Consider the following 21,793-nt stretch of genomic DNA (forward strand, 5'->3'; position numbering starts at 1 on the left):
AGTTACACAGGGCCAGGGATCTAAGCAGCACTCTATGGCTAAGCAACAGGTACGGCAGCATGAAGGGAGGGTACCACAGGGACTAAACTTGGCACCCAGAAACACTGAAGTCCTGAGCCTGGCGCCTATGGCTGGGACCATATGAGGAAGAGTCCAGTCTCTGTGGACGGAATGATGTGGGGAGTCTGAGATGCAATCTTTCTACGCTGTCAGATGGTCCCCAAATCCATTGCACCGAATTTTCCTCCACCACAGCTCCAAGTCCACAGACTGAGACTTAACCCCCAACACCTGTGAATGTGGCCTTTCTAAAATGAGTTCATCAAGGGTTATAACAGCTGGGATCCCTGGAAAGAAAGGCGGTTCTGGGCAGAAACACAGAAAATAGCAAGAGGTGTCTGCCTGTCCATCCACAAGCCAAGGAATAACCCAAAGCCACCAGAAGTGGGAAGAGAGTCTCCCTGGGCTGCAGAAGGAATGAGCCCTGCCCTCATTCACCTGGAGCAGCTGCTGGGGGCCCACAGCAGGGACACACCCGCTCCATGTGACCACCGTGGCCCGTGTGCAGTGGGCAGCTAGCTGGTCAGAACCCACATAGGTCAGGCGGGTTGTCCTGGTGGGGAACTCAACACTGTAGCTAGACAAGAAGAGCCAAGGTACAGAGAGATGCACAGCAGTCATCCTCAGAGGACACAGACCCCATGTAGCAGCCCTGCCCCTCCAACTTGCCCGCCTCTGCCTATAAGACAATGCCCCCATATGCTGATCTGAGAAGTTGGGATGCTTATCTGTTAACTGTAGAAGCTTCTTACAGAGGAAGTCCAGGAGGCTGTTCATCAATAAACCAACCACCTCTGGGAACTGTTGTATATAATCCACCTCAATGACATTTCCCCCAGGCTGTCATATACCAGTAAGTGCCACACAACCCAGGACGGACCTGACAGGAACACGGGGCTCAATGAGTAAGTCTCCTTGTGGCTATCGGGTACAAGATTCACCCTGAGCAGATGTGAGAGGGTAAAGGGAGGCGGATGCAGGCTCTACAGTCAAGGCCAAATGCCAGCAGACACCCAGAGAGCCCTGTATCCACAGTTCCTGCTGGAGCTGAGGACAGCATGACAGTATGCCAAGATCAAAGAGCCCCGGGCCTAGCTAGTGAAATGCAAGTAACTCTACCAAGTACACCCTGCTCTGCTCCGTGGTGCCAGCATCCGGCCATCTGCCACCGAAGGCTGAAGTTCTAGCACAGAACAGTGACACCACGCTAGGTTCAGCACCGAGCGCAGCTCTTCTTGCTTTCCGGCTCCTTCCTGCACCATGCTGGAAGGTTGTGGATGGCTGTCCCTGCGCCCACTGCACACCCCTCCCATCCATTAGTCCCCACTAGTCATAAGAGCCCTTAGGGATGCTGGACATCCTCCAAAGCAGTGTGAGCAGCAGTGGCTTAGTTATGCCCCAATGAAGAGGGCCCTCCAACCATGCGGGGATCACTGGAAAACAGACCTGGAAAAATCCACCTCTTATGTCTCAGAGGAAGGTTTGTTGTGTGACCTAAGTCCCCTGACTCTTGGCACTTAATCACTGAGCAGGCAATGGTGGCAGCTAAGTGGGTCAGCCAAGCACAGCCACCACACTCAGAAGTCACCCATCCTACCAGCCCTGGCTTCATGCGATCACTCAGACCCCTCCCTGCCCTGACTGAGTTCTCTCCACTAGACATGGATCAGGAGTCTTGCTGGGCCTGGGGCTCAGGCTTGAGTCCCATTCAGGGGTTCATAGGTTCTGAGGGAGGCCAGAGCCCCACTGCTCTGAGGTTGACCTGGGGTTGGCCCCTTCACAGAGCTCTGCCACGTTCATCAGGGCAGCAGGGTGGGCTTCCTAATATGCCCCCTAAAAGGACAGACCCCAATGCCTAAAACAGCCCCGGGTGACATTCCTTCACCTGGTGATAGCCCACCAGTTGCAGGTGGAGTATAACCAGCCCACACTGGGATGGGGGTTCTACACAGACAGGAATAACAACAGGAAATATCCAGAATTGCCTTCTGCTTGGCACCAGGCTCTGGGTCAGGTGCAGGGGATACACACGGACTGTGCAGACTTTCTGCTTCCAAAGGGTTACACACAATGACATTAAGGTCCATGATGGCAATATCTAAATGCTGCAGAGACCAGGGTGAGGTGGCCAAGGGACCCTGAACACCATGCAGAGAAGGAAAGCTCCAGCAGCACCACGGGAAAAGTGGGGGTGAGGACCAGGGACGTGCTGGGGACTGTGACAGGAAAAGATCTGCAGCTGTCAGCATGCCTCTGGGTGCCAGAGAGGAAAGGGGACACATAAGCACACTTCCCAGAGTCCTACTTGCTATATTTCCTCCTGAGCTGAGGGTGTGAAGGTTTTCCCACCTCCTGGTAGTTACATGCCTGAGCCTGGGAAAGGGCACCTGGAGTGTTGAGAGCTGTGAGCCGATGACTCAGGGAGGAGCAGATGTCACCCACTGCAAAGGAACAGCTACACAGGTAGTACTCTGCAGAGGCGGGGCCTTCTGTGGGGACTCCTCCCACCCAGAAGAGGCCACAGGGAAGAGGGCGGGGCCCTCCTGGGGCATCTCTCTGGGGCAGGCCCTTCCTTCACTACATTAAGGTCTATTTCAGGAGGAGCTGGAGAAATGGCTTAGCTCTCTTCCAGAGGACCTGAATTTGGTTTCCAGTACCCATGACAGGTGGCTCACAACCACCTGTAACTTCAGCTCCAAGGGGACCCAGGGACCCTCTAGTGTTTGGATTAATGCACAAAGACATAGACTATGGTTTGAAATAATAAAAATAACTTTAAAATAAGGGGGCGTGGCTTGCAGAAGCACTGGATGCCTTGCTGCTACTTTTTTGCTGAGAGCTAGATGGGGATTCTGAATACAGCTCCACGGGCTCCTGTGTGAGCTAAGAATTCCTGAGAGCTGGGGATCAACCTTTGAAGCTCATTCCACAGGTGTGGAGCAGGGCAGCAGGGACTCCCCTCCCTAAAGTCCATAGATACAGGGGCTAACCTCCACTTGCTCCGGGACAGCTGGCTACTTCCTTCAGCTCAGAGGGATGGCCCATCTGCCCCCAGCTCCCCAACTTGTCATGCTAGCAGCTCACAGCCTAGCCAGGGCCAGCTCTCCCCTTTGGAAGGCATACTGACCCTGCCTCACCCCCCAGACCTATCTACCCCGCAGGTGGTCTGCACTCTGCCCAGTCAGACCACCATTCCCGCAATGGTCAAGCCTCCTGCACATCCACGGATGTCTTTTGAGTTCCACCTCTTGCCATGCCTCTTCCCTAGGGCACTGCTATGTGTGAGTCTTCAATTTCCCAGGAAACCTGAATGTTGAAGGCTTGCCACTGCCTGGGTATCATTGGAAGGTGATGGGGCCAGCCAGTGGGCACTTTGAGGTCAATGTGTAGGGGGATCCCTGAAGGAGACTATAGGACCCTGCTCTCTGCTTCATGTCCTTCATGCTAAGTCACACAATGGGCAGCCCTCCTCCACCCACACATCAGACAAATGTTCCAAGTAGCCACAGGGTCAAACCAGTAGCCATTCATGGAGTAATGCCCTCAAAATCTAAATCAAAAACCTTTCCTTTTCTTAAGTTAAATTACCTCAGGCCTTTGTCACAGTGGCCAGAAGCTGACCAACACACAGTTCTAAGCAAGCAGTTCTAAGAAAGACATGGCTGTCGGTTCCAGGCTGCTGTCCATCATGCTTTGTCAAGCTGGTTAAAGATGCTCCATCCCACAGAGATAAGACAGTCTTAGACATCAGTCTCGGGAAAATCTCTAGACTGATCTCCTCACCATCCACATTGGATTCCTCCACAAGACCTTGGAGTGGAACCCGGATAATGCAGCCTGGTCTCTACAAGACGGCCGCCAGCACCTCCCGCTGGATTCTGGCCATCACCTCCCTCTGGCTCCATCAAGGGCCCAGCTTCCTTCTGCAGCTGTCCAAAGAACACCAAGGTATTCCCAGAGCCACTGTCAAATCACCCTGTGAGCCCATCATATGTACTTTATGCTCACGTGCATGCGCGACTTGAGCGTGAGTGTTCTGAGTGTGAACACAAGTGCTTGTACACTCGCTATGGTCAGGGGACAAACCTGTTGGTTCCTCCATCTTATCTGAGATGGGGTCTCTTGCTGGCTGCTTCGTATCCCGGGCTAGCTGGCCTAGGAGCCTCCGGGGATTCCCATGTTTCTGCCTCCTGGTTTGCTGTAGGATTGTGACAATATAGACACACGCAACATGCTCAGCTTTACGTGGATCCTGGGGCTTTGAACAGGGGTCCTCAGGTTTGTGGCATGATGTTCTACCCACTAAGTCATCGCCCGTTTTACTTTGACTGTATCCCTGTGCTCTCACGGCAGCCACCCGGCGCCTTTGAGGTCTTGGCCCTGCCCACTGGCTGCTCCCCACACTTAGAGGACCTCATCTGCCCCTGGGGCTGTTTCCCTTCTCCTGCCCTGCTCTTTGATGTCCTGGCCCCTCTACATCGCTGCTGCCTCCTCCCTCCTCTGCTTTCCTGTCCATCCACATGGCTAGCTCAGAGAGAAGCATCTCTAAGACATCTTTCTCCCTTCCCACGATGCCTCTCCTCCCGCCTGACAGGCAGAGCAGGAGATTTCTCCTTTCTCATGCCTGCCGCTTTAGGTGGGGGGATGTGGGGGTCAGGAATTCTGCATCACTGCCCTCCGCTGTGACCATACTGCACACATGTCTGCAGGTACCCAGAGAACTCTGTCAAGAAATGAGTCCCTGCATGAGTGGAGGGAAGCTTCATGAGGGCAAGGCCCGTGGGATGAGACTGATGGGAGATGTCATTCTGTATATGTTCCTCATACTGGTTAATAATAAAGCACTGTTGGCCAATAGGAAAGGAAGATAGGAGGGACTAGGAGACAAGGAGGAAATAGGAAGTAGGAAGGAGGGTCAAGATGGAGAGTCAGGAGAGAGCTGGACGCCAGCCGCCTCCCCGGTAAGAGAAGGCCATGTGAAAATACATAGATCAGCATAAATGGGTTAATAATTAAAAGCAGAGCTAGCCGATAAGAAACAAGTAACCGGGCCAACAGTATTGTATCAAATATAGAGTCTCTGTGTATTATTTGGGGCTGGCCCGGCAGCAGGACAAGACCAGTGGCAGCAGGCGGAAAAACAGTACACCTTACATGAGACAGCTTTGTGGACAGTGCCTTGGCAGGCCCTGCCTCCTCCAGGTCCAATCTTCTTCAGGTCTCACCTTCTCTAGACCCTGCCTTCCCAGGCCCCATCTGCCAAGAGGACACCATTCTAGGCCCAGGGCTCTCTGGGAAGCCCACAGTGCTCCCCGCCTGGTCCCACTGTCCTTTCCAGAACAGATGGACTTGGAGCAAGGTATGGTGTGGAGATAATCTCTGCAGAGAAACCCTGACACTCTAAACCACAGAACCCAAACAGTTCAGCCAGGCAGGACCCTTTCTCTCTGTCCATGAATTACCATGTAGAGCCTCTGGGTGCGACCTATTCAGACAAAGGGCCCCACACAAGTGATACGGTCAAGTACTGGAGCTGAGTGTGACGGCTATCCAAACGGACACAAATCTAAGACAGGTGGCCTTACAAGGTAGACGGAAGGAACGATAACCCTGGGAAGATGGGGGTGAGCGTCAGCAGTATAGCCACAATCCAAGTATGTCCTGGAGCTGCAGGAACTCCGAAATACAGAAGGTCCTCCCTCGGAGCCACCAGAAACATCATGGCCCTACCCCAGCCACTATCAGGCCCCCAGTCTCCAGGGCTATAAGAGAACACTTTTGATCCATGCCACCAGGCTGTAGTAATGAGTCAGGACAGCTCCAACACACACACACACACACAGACACACACACACACAGACACAGACACACACACACACACAGACACAGACACACAGACAGACAGACAGACACACACACAGACAGACACAGACACACAGACACACACACACATAGACAGACACAGACACATACACACACACAGACAGACACAGACACACAGACACACACACAGACACACACACAGACAGGCACACACACACAGGCACACACACACAGACACACACGAACACACACACAGACAGACACACACACACAGACACAGACACACACACACACAGACACAGACACACAGACAGACAGACACACACACACACACACAGACAGACACAGACACACAGACACACACACACATAGACAGACACAGACACATACACACACACAGACAGACACAGACACACAGACACACACACAGACAGGCACACACACACACAGACACACACACACAGACACAAACACACAGACAGACACAGACACACACGAACACACACACAGACAGACACAGACACACACACACAGACAGACACAGACACACACAGAGACACACACACATAGACACACACCACCACCACCACCACCGAGGCTAGGTGACAAAAACACTCTCTGGACCTTAGGGCTGGAAAATGGTGTTCATCACGTGACTAGTTTTCAATATGAAGGACAGGGAAACTTCCTGCCTCACACATAAATCTTAGGTCTGCCTGCTCTCACAAACCATGGGGGAATGGTGAGTCTGTAACCCAGGGTGAGGGGTCCTGGGGATTGGAGGACCACCACAGGAGGCAGAAAGACAGAACAGCCTTGGACAGACTGCCATCCATAATGCTGACTCTGGGGAGAGTAATGGAGGGGCAGAAGCCAGTAGCACTTTGAGCCTCCAACACTGCGACGCCCCAGGGCAGACAGACAGAGAGGAGGCTGGGGATGAACAGCGCGTGCCTGGACACTGGACACTGGCCATGCTCGTGTCTATGCAACTGATGCACGCAGCCCGGTCTCAGCGCAACCTTGGAAGAGGAAAGTTACTTTTCAGTTGTGCAAGTGAAGAAGCCACAAGACCAGTGAGGGCACAGAGTGCAGCCATCGCCCCCGTGGGCAGAGGCCAAGCTGAGTCGTCAGCTGCAGGGTCTCCTCCAGCCAGCATTGGCTCAGCTGCGCCCCCCCAGGCACATCCCCAGGTAGATATCTTCTCTTTACCCCCTGACAAATCTGACTCTCACTGCTGGAAGACACTTCTGGAGAGGACCCCTCCCTGCTCCATTAGAGCTGACTCCAGCACCCCTACAACAGAATGCAAGGTGTCGGGGTTTGGGACTGGATGATCCACATCTGAGCGCAGGCATGCACCTCATCTCTGCATCTGACCATCTGGCGCGCCGTCCTCCAGGAGTGTAGCTGCTGCAATTTTGGCTGACTGTCCAGAATCTGGCAGCTGTGACAGACCTGGAGTCCTGGAGAGTCAATGGGAACTTACCTGCCGTGAAGATGGGGTGACAAACTTATGCTGGTGCATCTCATATCTCATTCTATCTGGGAGCGCCTTTCAGACTTAGTGTCTGTCAACCTTGGGGCAGGATCCTCTTGCTCAAGGGCAGAGAAGAGTTCACCAGAAGAGAAGCTGCTTGTCACTCCAAAATGAAAGTTCTAGAGCATTTCCCACAATGGCCAAGCTCTCAATCCAGTTCACTATGACAGTTGACTGTGGACTGGGGTTTGAAGGTAGATAAGTGGGGGTAAATTCAGAGGCGGGGCAGCAGAGGGGCAGTGAGGGGCAAAGGAGGGGCAGGGAAGGGGCAGGGGAGGGGCATGGGAGGGGCAGTGGGGGCAGGGGAGGGATAGGGGAGGGGCATGGGAGGGGCATGGGAGGGGCATGGGAGGGATAGGGGAGGGGCATGGGAGGGGCAGTGGGGGCAGGGGAGGGGCAGGGGAGGGGCAGGGGAGGGGCAGGGGAGGGGTAGGGGAGGGACAGGGGAGGGGCAGGGGAGGGGTAGGGGAGGGGCAGGGGAGGGGTAGGGGAGGGACAGGGGAGGGGCAGGGGAGGGGCAGTGGTCTTCAGGATTATTTTCCGTCAAGGCTCCTCGGTTGTGGAGGCTGAACTGTACCTGCTCTGCCCATTAGTCAGCACCACCACCTTCCCACAACTTGGCTCAGCCTCTCCCAGGTCAGTGGCCTCCTTGTCCTCTGGCCCCAGAATTGCCAGTGTCTCTCATGAAGCTGGGGCTTTGTGACAACTCTGCTGTCCTTACTAAGGCATGTGCCCTGACCTGTCTCACTTTCCTAACTGCATCTTCAAACCCTTGGAAAGAGAACAAGAAGCTAGGCTTTCCTGCTCCCAACCAGCTCCTACCAGAGACGAAGCCTTCTTCCTCAACTGAGAACAGAGGACGGCTTGGTGCATGGGTGATCAAGATGTCGGTGAGTCTAAAGCTGGTCTTCTCACACCAGCAACGATGGTGCTAAAAGTGGCATGCTGTCTGATACCTAAGCTCAGAGCTCAGATGACCCCTGCAGGCATGTTACATGGAGTTGCTACCAACACAGCACAGAGTAACATGTGCAATACCAGATGGATTCTTCAGGGTCCACTCGTGAGACCCCTGACTCCCCCAACTCCATTTACCCAGCACCCCCGCTCTGGGACAGGAAACTGGTTTCTAGGCAGGAGGACTGTCTGGTGTCTCACTGTTTCACATACTTCCCCTCTGCAGGCAGAAACAGCTCTCCAGGTCCAGCAAGGGAAAGGCAGGGGCGAGTCAGCCTCAGCAGCTCCCAGGTAGCCTGTGTTCAGCATGGGCAGTGGGTGGGGCCAGCCTCAGAGAGCCTCCCCCTCCTGATATGCTCTCGGAAGGAGAACAAGGCCCTGGGGGAGCTGAAGAGGCGCTGGGAGCCCAATAAACCAAGGCTGCTGCACACGTGGGGGAAGTAAAGGAAGGTGGACCTCTCCTTAGGAGAGGAGAGCTGAAATGAGTCTACCTCCCCTGGGTGTGAGCGGAGCTTCGCTCAGCAAAAGCAGAGGGAGGGCTTGTCCCGCAGACTTGGGGTCCAGGGGGTCACTGGCCATCCTTCACCCTCATCGGTGACCATAAACTGTATGCATGGTGCCTTCCAGCCCCACAGCATTTACATGCCGCGGGGCCACATGCTGCGGGGCCTTTTGACTCAGACGGTCCAGACAGGAGCTCTGGAAGCCGTGGTCTACAGATGGAGATGCTGCATATCTCCGTGCGAGTTCGTTCTTTAATGCCGTTATCCCAATTAAGCCACTCGGAACTTTTGAAGTTCATGAGCCATTTGCTTCAGACGTCGTTAAATTAAGGACAGATCCACTTCCCTGGTAGCAAACACCCAGCAACTTAATTAAAAGGGGCTCACTGTTTGAATTGCCACAGTGCCTCTCAATAGAAAGAGTTGGCCTCTCACGGGTGTAACTGCTTCTAATTTCCTTCCGCTCCAACTCCAGTGTTCACCAGACATTATCCCCCGTGATCAGCTGCCCTGTTCCCCTGCTCAGGCCAGCTGGCCACCGAGGTACAGAGAAAGCACCACAACCCTACCACCAGAAGACACAGATGAAAGGCACCGAAGGCCCAACGAAGCAACTTAGAGGTGATCCTTAGAAACACACATGAGTGAATTGCAGTGCAAAAATGAGTAGGCAGGACTCAAGTTGACATCTAAGCTGTCACATCCTCAAGGGGCTGGAGTCACAAGAAGGGATGCATTGGTGGAGACACCTTCAGTGAAGATGGGGACTTCCAGGTCTGGCTGCCCTCTAGGGAGTCTCATCTTTTGAGAAATCTGAATTTCACACCTGGGGAAAGTGTCTAATTCTCCTGGGCACTTTGGGAATTGTGGGACACACCCCACCATGCAGGACCAGGAGCCTGCCATGAGCACTAGCCATAGTCAAACATTCATCTTCCAAGCATTCCCGAAGTGGGCACGTCTATTGGCTGGAATCTGTTGGCTTGGGCTCCTCGGGGACTCCTTTAGGAGTTTAAGATGAAAACTCATGCAAGGACTTTCTGTGCCTCCCGATTCAGAACATGACTGGTGAGGGCAGTGAGAGGTAGACAAAGCCACCCTACAGGGAGGCCCTCCTCCTTCAACCTCAGGCAAACCGCTGACCCACATGACTTGTCCCTCTGCCGCAGCTTGTCACCTCTGTGCCTATGTACCAGGTGATTTTCCATCCCAAGCAGTTCTAGACTAGAGACATCTACACCTCTCCAGAGAGCATCAAGGTCAGAGGCAAGGCCTTGGGACTTCATTAAAGAATCCCTCAAAGCTGGTAGCAGCCAATCAGTGCAAGGATATGAGATGACGTTATTGTCGTCATCTACATTCCTGTTCCCATCATCATTACTACTCTCACCACCACCACACAAAAATCACCATCCGCAACATCAATACCATCCCCATTATCACCATCACCACCATCTCTACCAACTCTACAACTAGCATCACCTTTACCATTGCCATAGCTGTTACCATCAAGCTCATCACCACCAATCATCCCCATCATCATTACCATCAATTCCATCCCCAACTCCATCACTGTCCTCAACTTTATTATCATCTCTATCACCATCACCACCATTATTATCCTGTCATCACCATCATTATCACCATTACCATAACAACATTACCATTATCACCACTATCATCACCACCATCAGCAGCCTTGCCACCATTATCATCTCATCATTACCGTCACCAACATCACCAACTTCTTCAACATCACCACAGTCAATATCATCATCACCATCATTACTATGTTCACCAGAATGACTATCCCCAGCCTGACCAGTGCCAACGCCATCATCACCCCCTCCCATGGCTATCCATGCCAACACTATAACCTCACCATCCTGTCCTGACCATCATCACCTTCACCACCACCACTATCAATGCTATCATTGTCACCATCACCGCCATCTCCATCTTCATTATCGCCCTCATCTTCTTCACACTTATGTTAACATCACCAAACACCCACTGAACAGCTACGGGGTGCCAGACCCTCAGCTTATGAAAGAAGCTGTGAACTGTAATCTTACAGCAGAGCTAGTCAGTAGATAGCTCTCACGTTTGCATGGAGGCATGGATAGGGAAAACATGGTGGCCTAGATCACTACTCTACAACCCAGTCATCTAACCTGTCATCTGGCTCCTGAGAGAGGTGCTCTCTGGAAATTCCAGCACCTACTCTTTGTAACACTAGGTCCTGAGTCATTACAGAACACACACACACACACACACACACACACACAATAGGAAAGCCTGCACCTCCAATAGACACACGGGGAAATGTAACCCATCCTTTCTAAACTGTTCTACACAGAAGCAACCAAACCAAAATGCTGAATTCCCAAGCCAGATTCCAAAGATCCTTCTGTGAAGAACAGAACTGACTTCACGGGGTTCCAGGTTTCAGAGTGCCCCCAGCAGGAACTGGGCAAGATGACCAGACTCTCCAGTCCCTGCTGAGCTATCCTGCCTCTGACATGGTCAAGCACATCCTCTAGCTACTCTAGCTGGGTATAAAAACAGCAGGCAGTCTGCACAAGCTAGACTCTACTCATCACGGAACCCGCACAGCAGGCATGCAGGGCAAGAAGTTTCCAGCTGAAAATAATAAAGCTGTGAGAGGAGACCTTGCCCAAGGACATAAAACAGAGCTCAGAATCACAGGCACCAAACAGGCAGCCCTCACCACCTGCTCCTTGTTGCCTGTGGGACACCACAGGCAACAGCGAAGACATTCTTTATACCACCCCTATTGCCTCAGGTTCTAAATGCTATTGTAAACAAGCGTTAGGAGACTATATGGCCTTCCCTCGGTTATCCAAGAAAATATCCCACCTCCAGTACCAATGGCCAGCTCTCCTCAGGGTCTAAGGTGCATCACCTCTGCCAGGAGCCAGACTTTGGGGATCTTTCATGCCATCTCATCTCTCTCTCTGAGCCACCACTCTCCAGCCCCCAAGCAAGCCAGCTCAGAGGCCCCCCTCTCCTGCAGGCTGGCTTCGTCACCAGAATTTACATTTCTCTGCATTCAAAGCAAACATACATATTTTCCCTCTTCTAAATCTGTTTTGCTAAACAAATTAATCTAGCAGCAGATTATATTATGAAGAACCATAAATCTTTTCTGAGATAAGCATCTGTCGGGTTGGATTAGCAACAGCCGACGTACCGTGAGTTAATTTGCTGAGCCTCACAGTGCTGTCCCGGGCATTTAGCGTTTGTAATAGTAGATGTAATTTGGGACAAATGGGAACGTGTTTCCTCATCCGTGTCTATACAGTAAGTGACGTATTCAGGGGAGGTGACAGTCAGAGAGGGGAGCGCCAAGTTCCATTACGATTATGGCTGATGAGTCTGTGGACGTTAAAACAGATGCTACGGGAATTGCTTGTGGGCATCTGGCCCTGAGATGAACAGCCATGTGCCCCTTCCTTGACGCCTCTGTCCCCACTTCAACACTGTGAATTACCCGGGGAGACCGTGGGAGAGACTCTTATGCAGCCCTTGGTCTCTTTCCAGGAGCCGTCAGGCTTAGTGTTGCCCTTGCTCACGACGTGCTCTGTTTTCACAGGTGAGATCCCTGAGGACCAATGTGTGCAGTGGGTTCTGTCCTTCAGTGTAGGAAGGAAGGAAGGATGTTGGTGGCTGAAGGGCAAAGGTTGCTTACCCAATGAGCCGATGTCTGCCTGCCCAAGGTCAGAGGAGGAACAGTCAGGACAAAACCAGGTACCAACTGCCCAAGAGTGAACCTCAGGAGCTGCCTGCCCTGCCTCCTTCCATCAGCCTGAGGCTTGAATCTTGAGGAAGACAACTCCTCCCCACCAGCCATTCTTACTGATGCCCAAGGAGCTCCTGACTCCAGAGCAACAGCAAGGGCTGCTATTTGTGGGGATGTTGCCCACATGCCTTTGCAAACTTCTAAGACACTATGGCCATGCTGGGGGTTGTGGGAGGGGACTAGCTGCCAGCTCTCTCTCCCATGGCTGCTGGCATAGAGACAGATCCTGGCCTGGGACATGCTCCTGTTGCAGACATTAGAGAACAAGGCATGCAAGATGAACAGAGCCCCCACAGAAGGAGATATCTTGAAGCCAAGGAGCTGCGACTGTCCATAAGGCGTGAGGAGAAGATGCAGGGCCAGGGAGCCAAAGCCTTGCATCTTGTCCCCGCCTTCAGACGCCCTCCCCCAGCTGCTCCCTGGGGGGAAGAGATGAACCTTTCTGCAGAGCTTCCTTCAGTCAGCATCACAGGGAGTTCTTTCCCTTATCTGCCCTTAGTCTTTCCAGCTATTCAAGGCCATTCCTAACCTGAGGCCAAGTTCTGTCTAGCAGTGAACCAGCCCCAAAGGGCCAACACTCTGAAGGTTTTGAAGACCACACGGTCCCTTAATATTGAGTCTGATGTACCCCAGAGACTGTAGCCTGGATATCCGCATACAGGTAGACGCTGAAGTTACTGTGTTCCACATGGCAGCGTGAACATCTCCGCACACTCCTGTTCCAAAGCACCCTGCATCCTGCATCTCCCCCAACCAGAGCAGAAATACAAAGAAGTCCCCTACCTGAGGTCTCCCCCAAGATCCTTGGGGGCTGGATGTCTTTCCTGTCGTTGCTGGGACTGGTGGAAGGCTCTGTTGTGCTAACCCCAACAGGGGTCCTTTTCCAGGGATCTAGGAACTCAGTGACCCCCTTAGTCTGCAGTGTCATGGCGGTGGCCGTGGTGGTGGTGGTGGTGGTGGTGGCCACAGTCGTCTTCCGTGTTTGCAAGATGGACACCGTGGTGGGGCCGAATCCACCAGGGAAAGTATTGGATTCTAGGGCTTCCTCATCCCCAGTAGGCCCCCAGGCTATGAACTCTGTCTCTGTCGTGGGCCTGCCGCCCCGGAAGTTGAAATCGTTGAACCCCGTGTCATGTGTGTGCCTCCTACCCCGCCTTAAGAGGCTCTGATGCTCTGCTGTGCCAGCAGCCACCATGGAGGATGAGGCCGACGCAGAGGTGAGGGAAGGGCTGGATCCCGTGGCAGCTGGGGGCTTGGTGAGTCCCCCTTTGGGTCCGAGGGTGGCCACCTGGTCCCTGGGCCTGTGAGCCCTCCGAGCACGGGGAGTCTGCATCTGTATGGGCCCATGGGCACGTTCGGCCCGGGCAGCACGGGGACTCCAGGCTGGCGTTGGTAGCCTTGTTGGGGGTCCACTTCGCAGACTCCACAGCCGCTGGGGCCTCTGTGGACGCGAAAGGAGCCGGAACTCAGGCCCTGGGCCTAACGAGTCACAGGACGGGAAGTCAACTGCGAGCTGTAGCATGGCTATCAGTATCCAGGCATGGCTTCCCAGAGAGCGGCCGGGCCAGCGGATGGACATGGAGCTGAGGAGAGAGAGCAGAGCAGTCAGTGGACGGCAGCAGGGCCACCTCTGTTGGTTGTAAAGAGTTCGTCTGAACCTGGAAAGGGCCCCAGAAGCCTCTGGGCCAGCTCAGGTGCTCCGTGTTTCTTTACTCTCCAAGACAGTAATTGCTTGGGAGACAGGTGATTGCAGCCCAGGCACCTCCTGGATGATAACCAAGGAGCCCCCCTTTATGGCAAGGAACCCAGTCACGAAAGCCACCCCCCCAATCCTGCAAAACGCCCTTCAAGGCTTGGCCCACTATGACGCTGAGACTTCAAGAACACTGAAGCTACACACGGTGATGATAACATCTGCTTGAAGACCTGGGGCCTCTGTACATTAGAACCCACTCAAACCCAGGTGGCCAGCTGACTCCTGAGGCCTGTGCATGAATGGAAGAGGCCTTAGGCTCTGGGAGGCTGTGCGAGGCAGAAGGGAGGGGCCTCCCCCTAGAGTGCGGGGCCTTCCCCACCCATACCAACAGCACGGCCCTCTGGTCCTCCATGAACATACACCTGCACGCTCTCCACCTGGACACAGGCAAGCAAATCTCCTTACCTCTGGCCTTCCCTGGGTGCTGCTCAGGGAAAGCTGGAGGATTCAGTACTAGGCGCTGGCCCTGCTGACATTTCTACTCTCCCTGTTTATCTCCAGTGGAGATGCCCTTTGGAAACCTTCTCATCTTCAGCTGGGGCTGGATAGGGGAAGACCAGACTGAGCACAGCCAATCAGGAGATGAGACTGATGCTCGCTGTGCTGGGAGCAAGTGGGAAGAATGATAACAGCTCGTCCGGGACTTGTTGGGACAGTCCCCACCGGGAGTGGGGGGGGGGTGGCGCCACTAGCCGAGCACAAGTCCCCTCATGGACACAGAAACATCACACAAAAATCCAGAACAGCGTGCAGACCCACACAGCCAGGCATGAAGGGTGCAGCCCACGCTCCTTCTTCCTCCGGCGTAGGTAACTGAGGACCGATTATAGGTGCCACTCAAAGTCAGCCCTTGTCATCAACAAGCTTCACATCCGAAAGTTAGAAGGAATCTAAAACTTACCCAGAGGCTGCTGGGGGTGCAGGGCATCAGGTACACTGTGCCACCAATCTCCACAGCTGCGATTGCTGGGCCCAGAAACACACATGGGGTTGTTTTTCTTTATAAGGTGTCACGTGTGTGTTTTCAAAAAGTGAGTGCATGTGTCAGGGTGTGCCAGGTACATGCTTTGTGAAGCCCACGTGGATGTGTATGCTGGAAGGGGGTGGATGCGTGTGCATGCGTGCCGGATGCAGCTGCTTGTGCACGAGAGTCTGAGGGAGTCGATTTGTAAGTGTGTTTGCCAGCTTGAGAATGAGCACGTGTGGGCGTGCTGATGTGTCTACAAGTGTCCCCTGGGTGTGAGAGGCAGTGTGCAAGAAGCCACCATTATGTCCGTGTGTGTAATTATTTGTGTGTGCATCCGTGTGCCCTGGTGAGTGTACCTTTATCTGTACCTCCCTATGGGTCTATTCCTCCCTACGCCCGTGTGGATTTCAGTGTGAGCGTGCAAGCATGTCCTTGTTTGCCCTTCAGTGCATGTAACTGTGTTTATTCAAGGGTGTGCATGTTCTTTCTCAGCCTGAGCTGAACCCCACATGCCTGAAGCTGGCACCCCACCGATGCTTGGAAAGGAGTTGGTCCCTGAGAAAGAAATTTCAGTTCACTGGGACTAATTAGCAAAAAGGAATGGTCCCCAAATAATAAGGCCTGGCTTTTAATCAGAATGAAAGCACTTTGCTGCAGGAAGGGGGAGAGCTCATTAGGCTGATGCCTCTGGGCAGTTTCTACCTTTGTGTTGTTACTCTGCACGAGAAGCCAAGTTCCAGTAGGAACAGGGTTGTCATCACTGTGAGGAGAAATCTAGGTCAGCGTGAAACTCCCCTGCATACTAGGAAGGGCCTCTCCTCAGAACTGCTGGTGACCCTGTAGGTTTGGAACGGTGAGAACCCTGGGTCTTTCCCTGCCTGCATATCTGGATAGGTGCCTGTCTCCCTCTGAGTGAGATGCTCTGAGTAGTTGCGAGGCCTCACTGGGCTCTGTCAGGTCATCTAGGCTTTACGAAGCCTTGCCAGCTTTTCATGGTGCCACCAACCAAACCCCACCAGTATTGAGCAAACTTGACCTGGCCCCTTCAGGCTCCGCTAGAGCCCATCGGATCCCACCAGTTACCTCCAGACTTCCCTAGGGCCCCTGGGCCACTCCAGGACCCATTAGGCCCTACCAGATTCTACTGGAACACTCCATTACCTTCCAGGTCTCAATAGATCCGACCACGTCTAACAAACCCCTCTGGGCCCATTCAGCCTAACCAGACTCCACCAGATCCCAGCCAGCCCCGCTGGACCCCAGAAGGCTGCAAAGCTGCACCATGTCCTTCCAAGCCTGTTCTGTCTGTATTAGCACCGGAGCCCTCATCCCAGCTGCCCTAGAGACCCATCCAGCCCCGCAGCCGCCCTGCCAGACTTCTACCAGGTCCTATGCTAGGTCCTTTTAACTCCCCTAGGCCTATGCTGGCCCCGGCAGTCTCCACCACACCCCAATAGAACTCAGTAGGTTCCTTCGAGTTCTGCCAGATGCCATCAGGCCCCGTCAAGTCCCTCTAGGCGTCTCTAGCCTCACCGGGCAGGCTGACTGGGGAGTACAAAAGCAGAGCTGCCTGCAGTCAGTACTCGGAGAAATATCGCCCCAGGAAATTAAAACCACAGCACCTAAGCCTGGGCCTGCCTCCCCAGCACAACTTCACACACAGGATATTTCTGTGATTTTTCACCAATCATGGGCTGTAATTGGTTACCATAGAAACCTTCTCATTTCCAAGACACCCAGCTGTTATGCAGAAATCCCAAGCGCACACAGCAGTGGGGTTGGGGAGGCGGATGCCTTGCTCCTCCTCAGCCTCAGCCCAGCAGATCCCTTTAAAGGGGATGCACTTGTTCAGCGAGGGAAATGGAGGGCAGGTTGGTGGAGGTGGCTGTCAGTTGGGACAAGGGCTGGCCAACAGGGTTCTGGGTCCTGCATGAGGCCTGATCTCATGGCAGTAGGCCTGGTCTGCAGGGGACACACCTGGACTGGTCTTCAAGGACACCTGTAAACCCACAGGAGCCTCCCCTTCTCATGCCTCCTGCAGAACCTGGGTGTTCCGTGTAGATTTAGAGGTCCTCAGACATGCTCAAATACAAGGTGAAGCTGTTGATGGAGGGATCCACCTTGAAAGGCACCAAGGCATTGCCAGCTGTCTGCCATCCACCCAGACACAGAAGGAGGCTTTGCAACATGGTGGCCTACCCTGCTATTAACTGTTTACCCAGGAAGCCAGGCTGAGATGACACCATTTCCCTGAAACACCAGTATATTCAAGTGGCCCCTTCAGAATATGTCACCCACTTCACTCCTCAGTGTCATGGATGGCAATAAAGATGGAACACACCAGCAGCAGAAGCAGCTGGTACTGATGCTCAGAGACCAGAACCCAACCGCACATGGTGGGGATGTGAACTGGCCAGCCTGAGGTAGACACTTGGGAAATTACAGCAACGCTGCTGTGTCTATCACAGCCCTTAAAGTACGTACCTGTACACTCATGTGTCCACTGCAGCCCCTCACTGTGGCTCAGAATGCAAACGCCCCAAGAATCCCCCAACAGACAGGCACATGGGACACAACTAGACACAGAGTAGCTTTGACCCCTCCCCCCACAAAAGGCAGGAAGTACCATCCGCAAGCAAAGGCAACGGAACCTGGGGTAGGGCCACACGAAGGTGGGAGACTCAGGGCATGATCTCTAAGTCTGTTATAGACAGAAGCTCCCCAGACACTGCAGGGACACTGGTGGCCACCAAGATACAGGGGACAGACTGTTTGGGGGGAGATCGCCTCCTGGAGGGTTCTTTTGGGTGGGGGGGAACAGAATGTCCTGGAATTCATTGCAGTGACAGCTACACACCCTAGGAATACACCAAAAGAAACCACTGAACCTCACACTCAAAAGCAGTGAATTTAATGACGTGTAGATTACATCTCAATAGCAATAAGAGGAGAAGGGACCCAGAAAGGAGTGTGCGTAAGTGTTCTAGGGGCTGATGTGAGCTGTCTCGGTGTCCTTCTCATCCTGGGCCCTGGCTGCAAACAAGAAGGCCTGAGCCAGCCTTCTGAGTCACAGGCAAGGCGTGTGAATGCTGTGGAGACTCGGTGTCTCCAGTGGGCTCTGTGAGAGTCCCTAGGATTTAAGATCCCTCCTAGCCTCATGACGGTCACCTCTTGTTCCTCCAAGGACACCGTGCAGAGGGGAAACAGAGCCCGCAAGCCGTGCACACCAGTTTGCCTCCATCTACTTTTATTTTCTAGTTTGCAGTTCCTTGCTTCTCTTCCTTTTAAATTCTTATTGAAATCACTTTTCCCCGAGAATGGTTTAATAAGATTCAGTGGATTGAGGTTCAGTGCACTCCCTTCTGTATAGTTTCTCCGTGGAAGAAAATCATTGTCAATTAAAGGAGACAAAGACATCTCTTCACCCACAGTCATACCCTCCCGGGGGCCCAGATGTGGCAACGTGTGCTCCTGGAAACAGCAGATTCTTCTCGACGGGGCACACAGTCAAGGGGAGTTGGAAGGATGAGGCCCTGCTATTTTATCCCAGCTCTCCAACCTGTAGTTTGCTGAAGAAGTTAGCCGGAGCCCAGGCTTGTTGACTGTCTTCTGTGAGATCCTGTTCTCCCTGCACCATCCCAAGACAGCTGGAGTGTGGAGGCTGAGGTCTCCTTCCCTTCGAACAAGACCTGACCTTCCATGATCAGCAAGGTGTCAGCAAGGCTGGGAATGGCCTCAAGGAGATGCAGTCACAGAGACCACGGTGGTCTGGTCAGCCTGTGCAAGCCTGTCCTCTCTCGTGCTTGATCAGAGGGCCCCTCCACCTGGGTCTCAGCTGGGGTGGGGACACCGAGCCATGATTCCTACCCCGACACTTCCTGGCTGCTCCCCACCTCTGTGAACTTGGTAAGAACACTGCTCACCTCAGAATACTTGAGATCTACAGATGTTACAGTGTGTTCTGGGGACTCTCCTCCCAGACATGGCAGACACATCACAGGCTCTCCTTGCCACAACCTCATGGCTGCTGGATCCGTGCTATATTCCAGTCTTGCTAGTTTGGGCTTAACAGCCTAGGACACCAGCTAGCATTGTGGCAGCCTCTGGCTTCCTGGGGCTACTTTTAACTGTGACAGCTTTTGTGGATTTTGATGAGCTTATGGGTCAGTGGGGGTGTTGTGGACGTCCCTTGGTTAGGCTCCGATAGTTTGAGGGCACTGGCCTTGTGGATTTGGAAAGGAGGGCCACTGAGGCGGAGCACGTCTTATTGTAGCAGAACATCTTAGCGAGAGTGAGGATAGCCTCAGAGGGTGGTTTATGCCTTGGCATTGCAACCTGCCACCTATGAACATACACGTAACTGCTCTGTGCCTCAGTTTCCCTGCCTACAGAGAGGGCAAACCCAGAGAGCTCTGTGAAATCGTGCAGGGGTGCCGTGGCAGTCCCTGCTGGACAGGCTCTTCCTAGGTAACCCTGAGTCCTATGATATCTTGACTGTTCTCCTGGAGCCACCCAAGCCCCTTTTCCTTCCTGGGACTTTGGGGCCAGGGAGGATGTGACTCCACAGCCTTCACAGGTGCTTGAAGGAAACTGAAGGGTAGCAACATGACGGCGTTCTGGTTGCCTGGGCAACATGCCCGCAAGCATCCTGGAGGAGTGAAGCAGTGACAAGCTGTGGGTGGGCAGGACAGTGGGTGGCAATGTTCTCAGTCCCAGCAGCGGGTGTCTCCTTCTGTGTCTACGGCTGATCCCTGGCTGCCGTGTCCCCCTCACAGAAATCACACAGTGGGACAGTTATGTGGCCTGCTACTTTCTGAAGTGCCTGCAGATCCACTGCATACCTAGGCTCAGCTGCTGTCACACATCCCTTTCTGAGTAGCAGGCTGCTCATCTGCCAGCCACCCTATCACATGCCTTGAGCCTTCCTCTGTAGATGGGGCAGAGGTCTATGTCGGGTCCCCCAGGACAGGCTGACTCTCATGCAGGGTTAAGCCCAGTGCCCTCTCCGTCTCCCTGTAGGCACATAACAGACCGGGCAAAGCCAGACACAGACGAGTTGGATCAGGCCTGCAGTCCAGCAATCATGTCTCCGGCAATCTCAGAGGGCCAGGGGGCAGAGACCATTCTGCATGCTACCATGGCAGAGTTACAGACCCTAAAAAGCTCTCTTGAACATGTCCGTGGGGTTGGTCTTCAGGAAGATCCCACACTCACCCAAGGACCTCACTTTAATCTCATTTAAAATCTATTCTAAATTAAGCAACCAGCACAAGGGCAGGGAGCAGCATCGGGAGACAGCAGCAGAGCCAGGTGATGGGGCAGGTCCTCCGGTGGAACATGGGTACAGGCAGACACACAGGCAAATCACAGCGGTCCTGAGAACAGTCGACCATCTCTCAGGCAGGGATAGCTTACTGAGAAGATACTTAGGGAAGGTTCTGGGCCATCATGCAAAACACGAGAGCCACAGCACCATGTGTATCTAACGACAGCAAGCCAAACAGCAGAGGGCTGTGTGCGGAGAGAAAAGACGGTGGGATCCTAAAATAGCTGGCACAGAGACTGAGCAGTAGCGGCGTGCCAGGCGCAGAGCTCCGAGACTCCTCTCACCGTTCATCTCAGGCTCTGGTAACCGAGAAGAGGAAGTGCCGTCGTTACTCTCATCTTTCAGGAGAAAAAAAAATGGCAGAAAATAGTAGCTGGGCCGCTCTACAGATGTACCTTAAAATACAAACTAAACAAAGTGGTGCGTAGAGAAGAAGTAAGCAGTCTGTCCCGAGAGGGCCCTAGGCTTCTTGGACATCCATGGTCCCTGTTGGACTGGAAACTGTAAAATCCTCCCAGTGAGCTGTCCACGCCTGAAGCCACTGCTCCTGGGGACAGCATGGAAGCTCATTATTAATAAATACCAACTTGTCACTAGTGTCTAAAGCACCCATTGGCCTCCTCATATCATCTCAGGAATTTTCTAATTTGGTTTGGTTACAAGTGTTACATTGTTACACGCAAAGGCCACCAAGGCAGCCGGAAACTTGTTAAGCAGTCAAAGAAAGAGGAGGAGCACACAGACAATTGATCTGGGTCCCTAAACCTCCAGAACCTACAGACATAGGAAGACGTGTCCTGATGGGCAGAGAACCACGGGCCCCGAGGACAAACGGTTGTGGGTAACAAAGAGAGGTCAGGTAGCTGGGAGCTGACAGCTGTGCCACAGTCAAAGGCCAGGGGGAGTCCACCATGCTCTCTCCTGCCAGAGCTCTGCACCAGCTGGAAGTGGGAAGATCCTGGAGTCTCACCATAGCACGCCATGGCCCCAGAGCGGCTGTGCCCAGCCCTGGAAGACACAGTCAAGGCAGTGGTGGCA

General features: G+C 53.5%; 1 protein-coding gene across 1 annotated transcript in view; it reads right to left on the reverse strand.

Moving 5' to 3' along the window:
* Ajap1 (adherens junctions associated protein 1) overlaps positions 1-21,793 on the reverse strand; it is a 109,527-nt gene that overhangs the window by 44,253 nt on the left and 43,481 nt on the right. Inside the window, exon 2 of the mRNA XM_051173957.1 lies at positions 13,490-14,289. Within this exon, the coding sequence (XP_051029914.1) occupies positions 13,490-14,289 (800 nt within the window). The remainder of the gene's footprint in view (positions 1-13,489; positions 14,290-21,793) is intronic.

Source organism: Phodopus roborovskii, unplaced genomic scaffold (genome assembly GCF_943737965.1).
Source record: "Phodopus roborovskii unplaced genomic scaffold, PHOROB, whole genome shotgun sequence".
NCBI lineage: Eukaryota > Metazoa > Chordata > Mammalia > Rodentia > Cricetidae > Phodopus > Phodopus roborovskii.